The sequence below is a fragment of the Montipora capricornis genome, chromosome 5 (genome assembly GCF_036669925.1).
Source record: "Montipora capricornis isolate CH-2021 chromosome 5, ASM3666992v2, whole genome shotgun sequence".
NCBI classification, from domain to species: domain Eukaryota; kingdom Metazoa; phylum Cnidaria; class Anthozoa; order Scleractinia; family Acroporidae; genus Montipora; species Montipora capricornis.
The window spans coordinates 11229433-11234114 of NC_090887.1; the positions used below are offsets into that span (position 1 = coordinate 11229433).

A 4682-nucleotide genomic window follows, 5' to 3' on the forward strand; every position below is an offset into this window, starting at 1 on the left:
GATGGTGCAGTACTGATATTGGGTAGAGTGGAGTGTTGCTGTTTAGTGTGCCTACTGTACTCACGGAAAAGGGATGGGCACGCCTTTTGTCATCAAACTCGTATGTTAATGAGACAAAACTTAATTAAACAATGACGTCAGCAAATCGCCTCGCATGCCCCCAAAAAGCAGTAAGTTGCGTTGCAGTGTTAATGCTCAGTTTATAGCCTTCCACACATTTATTTGTTCATGAAGTCGTTTATTTTTTAATCATTATTTTCTTCATCAAAACTTACTGAACTAATCCTAGGGCACAAAAAAACGGGGAGAAATTAATTTAAAACAGAATTGCAGTTGGATATGTAGTTGTTCGGTCTTCAGTGCCAGCCTTACGTTGTGTGTCGTAAGACTTAGTTTAAAAAGTGGGGCTTGCGTCCAATTAGCTCCTGTTCTCTCGTACGTCTTAGCTTGTGTGCTGTGGAAGCTTTTTCTTCTGGGACATCAAATAACCCCGCTCCTTCTTCAGATGCATCCGGGACTTTCTCTTCCTCGTCAAGTGAACGACCAATAATGCCTAAAATCAGATATAGAGCGGACAAGAAAGAGTTATTATCACGACAAGGTATTGGGCTAATACAGCCGTTTTAATTGATGGTCGAAAGTTATTCCAGGTTGATTGGTTTTACAATACTTGGCTGACTCTTTGGCCTTCAAAATTTCACTTCACATTCGTTGACTTCAGTTCCGCGATAGCGCCGGTTGCATGCATTTTTTTGTGCAACTGCTTTCTTTGATTAGATTGCTTAAATCCATTTTGAGCGGTTAAAACTATTACCCAGTTTTAGGCTGTACGGCAGTACAGTGAAATTCGCTTTTAAACGTACCGTACCGTCAAGTAATCCCTCTCCCAATCACAGCTAAGAAATACGAAATGTGTCTGATTCAAGAAATGAAAGCTGAAAAAGGACTCTGTTTTTTGGAGGTTGCGATTTTCTGAGTCGTGGGCCAAAACTGTGGGTGTGACCATTCAGATGAAAGTTATCCTGTCGGTGTGATCATTCATGAAAGTTATTAGCAATACTTTCCTTTGAAGCTGATCATCATGTTGAAAAAGGCGATTCTGAGGGTGAAATCAGCTTAAACTGTCATCATTTAAATGAAAGCAAAGGAAAATTATTTTCTCTTGGTACTGTATTTAAGATTGCAGATTGCTGTGATCAGTTTATCTTCTCTTACATGCAAGTCTCTCTATTTCAGACTTACGTGCATCAATAACCCTGTAGACAAAATTTGAGTTAACTCCTCCTGCGCAATTGTCATCAGCTCCCTTACAGGCCTGAGTGAAGTTTTGGAAGCATTTGTTAGGTGTCGATCCGTGCATGTCGAACTTCAGATTGGCGTTTCGAGCGCTCCAGCATTCACCTGTTGGCGACAAGTAATAAATAGGTGATCAGATTGTTAAGTGTTGAATGTTGCGTCCGTTTACACACCCTGTTGCATATTTTTGGAAGTTGTTTCACGATGTTTGAAAGTGATCAAACTTTTGAGCCAACAACTCTCAACATTTCGTTTGTTCCATGAACGCCGAAGCGCAGCGCCACCTTGTTGGAACCGTTTGCATAGCTCTGCCAACATTGTTGGGGCCACGCACGCGCATTACATATGGTCTCCATGGAGAAAGCAACGCATTAACATCTTGAAAACAAGATGGCAGTCGAATTTTGTAAGTTTACATTGAAGTCTTATGGGTCATATCCTTCCAGTAATACACTGCACGTCCTTGCAGTGTTGGGAGTTGTTGTCTTGTTTGAACACAACTGCCAACACCATCCAACATCTGCAGAACTAACAACTCCCAACAATGTTGGGAGTTGTTTTCGCGGAGCTTTACATGCATGCAAGTTTTCGTTACCTTGTTCGTGCACCCCAAACATACTGAGCCCCTTTCGACGAGCCTCTCTGGCACACCTGCACAGAAATTTGGTAAATTCTCCAGGCCAGTTCTCTCCAGGTTCCAATATTCTTCCGTTGAATTTGTCACTGACTGGGTTAACTTGATTCAGCAGCTCGATGTCGAATGCGCGGTTCCTGGAGCTCTCGCCAAAACATCCGACAGATTCATAGGATAGCTCACAGGGGACATCTGGAAATAAAAGGGGTATTATTTCATACAATTATTTAAGGAGGTGATGGTGTAGTGAATCTTTGAGTGAAGATGATATGCCAAGAGACCATTTCCGAGTTCATGTCTTCCTTCTCTTCAAACCGAGTCTACGTGCGAAGTTTTTGTGTTGGTAATTAGGTCTACTTTACATATGAATGAAAACTAGTTTTCGTAAGAAAAACTTCGCACCTAGATTCGCGTTGAAGAGGAAGCAGTCATGAACTCGGAAATGGCCTATTGCTTGGCAAGGGGCGAAATGACCACTGAAAAGAAAATCACAGTCCCAGGCAGGAATCGAAGCTGCGACCTTTATAACGCTGGTCGGATGCTCTATTTATTTAACGACAATAACTCCCGGTTGCCTTCAAATGCTTCTGGATGATAAACGAGAAAGATTTTTGGATTTTTTTTCAGGCTTCTTTGCCTTTGTTAAGTGTGATGTGTCGGCATATTCAGTAAATTCGCAGTTAAAATATAAATATATCTATCTTTCTTAGGGCCCGTTTATATGGAGAAAAGTTGTCCCGGCTAAGAGGTCACCCTTCCAGCCTAATCAACTTTAGCGAGCGGTTATGTGAGGAGAGAATTGGCCCTTTTGCTCAAGTCAAGAGTCAGTTTCCATCATTAGGTTATTGGGAAGACAGCACTAGCGCATGCTCTCATTATGCTTGACCGAATTGACCCGACAAGGGTGACCCGGCTGGGCGGGTCATCCTTCTAGCCGAGCCAACTTTTTTTTCTCGTGTAAGCGATTCACCGCGTTTTGTAAGGAAATGTAGGAAAAGTTGACTCGCCCAGGATAGCTCGGGTAGGCGGGTTGATCCTTCTACCAGGGACAACTTCACCCAATATCAACGATGAAATGATATATGAAATGGATCATATATGAACTGCGGATATGAAATCAAGTGAAGCTATGATTCCTCACGGGAACATTGGAACTCACAAATGACCAGCTTCAAACGTCAGTGGCTTCATAGCTCATTTGATTAGAACGTCGCACCGGTATCGCGAGGTCACGGGTTCAAACCCCGTTGAAGTCCTGAATTTTTCAGGCTTCTTTTAGTAATTGCAAAAATTGCATTCATAACTGCGAGAATCATAGCTTCACTTGATGACTTTCAATATGTTCAGCAGTTTTCAACCAGCTGTTGTAAAACCAACATAATAGAAGCAAGAAATGAAATAAAATCAAAGACAACTAGCTCACCTGAAAGACGATAAACTGCGTTGGCAAAGTTTGCCCCCGCACAGAAGGGTTTGAAAGGTTTGCATGGTTCAAAGCACTTGTCCACACAGTTAGTTGATATACCAAGCTTGCCATAAGTAACCTCACTCTGTGACCCACTCCAACATTCTCCTAGAAAAAAAAATGACGAAAAGCGTTTTATACTTAACAAATAGATTCCGTTTTGCAGTGCGTCTATTCAGTAAAAAACGGGAGCTTAAGCGCGGAACGTTTTTGAGACGTGAACGGCAACCGGAAGTGAACATTTCTCATGCTAGAACAGTAGTGTCTCCCAGATTTTTAAACTAATCATCTCTAATGGAGAAAAGATACTTAGCAATATACATGTGGTTGCGTGAAGACGAATTAAAAGGGAAAATACTTTACTTCCGGTTGCCACCCGCGTCTCAAAAACGTCACATGCTTAAGCTTCCTAATAGGTCACAGATGACGTCAAAATGTTGTAAGAACAAAACGTGGCACACGAGGCGATAGCGGAGTTTGTCACTGATCTTTCTTTCCACGTTTTGAGTTCTTCTGTTATCTAGTACTGAACATACGAACGGCAACATGGAGTCTATTGCTTTTATATAACAAAAAAGTTTTTTATGATGACGGTAGCTATGCGTCTGTCCTCTCATAGATTACAAGTGAGAACCAATCAAAATGCATGCATTATTGAGCTTATTATAGAATTATGCGTAAAGACTGGTTCGCACATGTGATTTTTCATTTGGGTTTCCTTATCCGAGTCTCAGGGATTTTTTGTTTCAAGCGCGCTTAAAATGCAGCGAAACGTTAGTGTGAACGAGATGTAATGTTGGCGCGATTTTTGACGATGCACCAGATTTAGCCAGGGATATCATAGGGTCATTTTTGACTCCGCGGGCCTTGTTTTCAAATCTCGGCATTTTGCATTGAAATTCGTCGGGAATAAAATTGACAAAACCTTTAGCAAATTTAGCCGGCCACAAAACTGATCTAGTTTTTGCAAGCTTTTTAAAACCCCATAGTATGTAGTTAATTTAAAATAAGAGACCCTAATTAAGCAACTAGAACAAAATGAATGGCTCGTGCTCGTGCGTTTTTCATTACAACGTCCCGAAAACAACGATCTGAAATGGCCAATTTGAGATGATGTGGACTGATTATCGACGCTGTTTATGCCGGCGGACGGCAAAGACCGAAGTGAAAAAACACACGAAAAGCGGGCAAATCTGTTATTTTCAGTCATTACATACGTTGATTTGTGTCGTTCGTGTTAAAAGGCAGAAAAAATTGTGCAAAGCGGGCGGTGTACGTTGCTTTTGG

At 41.6% G+C, this 4682-nt stretch overlaps 1 protein-coding gene across 1 annotated transcript in view; it reads right to left on the minus strand.

The window, feature by feature from the left end:
* Positions 1 to 217: 217 nt before the first annotated feature.
* LOC138049453 (uncharacterized) overlaps positions 218 to 4682 on the minus strand; it is an 11730-nt gene continuing 7265 nt past the window's right edge. The window contains exons 4-7 of the mRNA XM_068895735.1: positions 3354 to 3503; positions 1892 to 2122; positions 1243 to 1401; positions 218 to 553 (exon numbers count right to left, since the gene is read on the minus strand). Coding sequence (XP_068751836.1) covers positions 390 to 553; positions 1243 to 1401; positions 1892 to 2122; positions 3354 to 3503 — 704 coding nt within the window. The 3' untranslated portion in view covers positions 218 to 389. The remainder of the gene's footprint in view (positions 554 to 1242; positions 1402 to 1891; positions 2123 to 3353; positions 3504 to 4682) is intronic.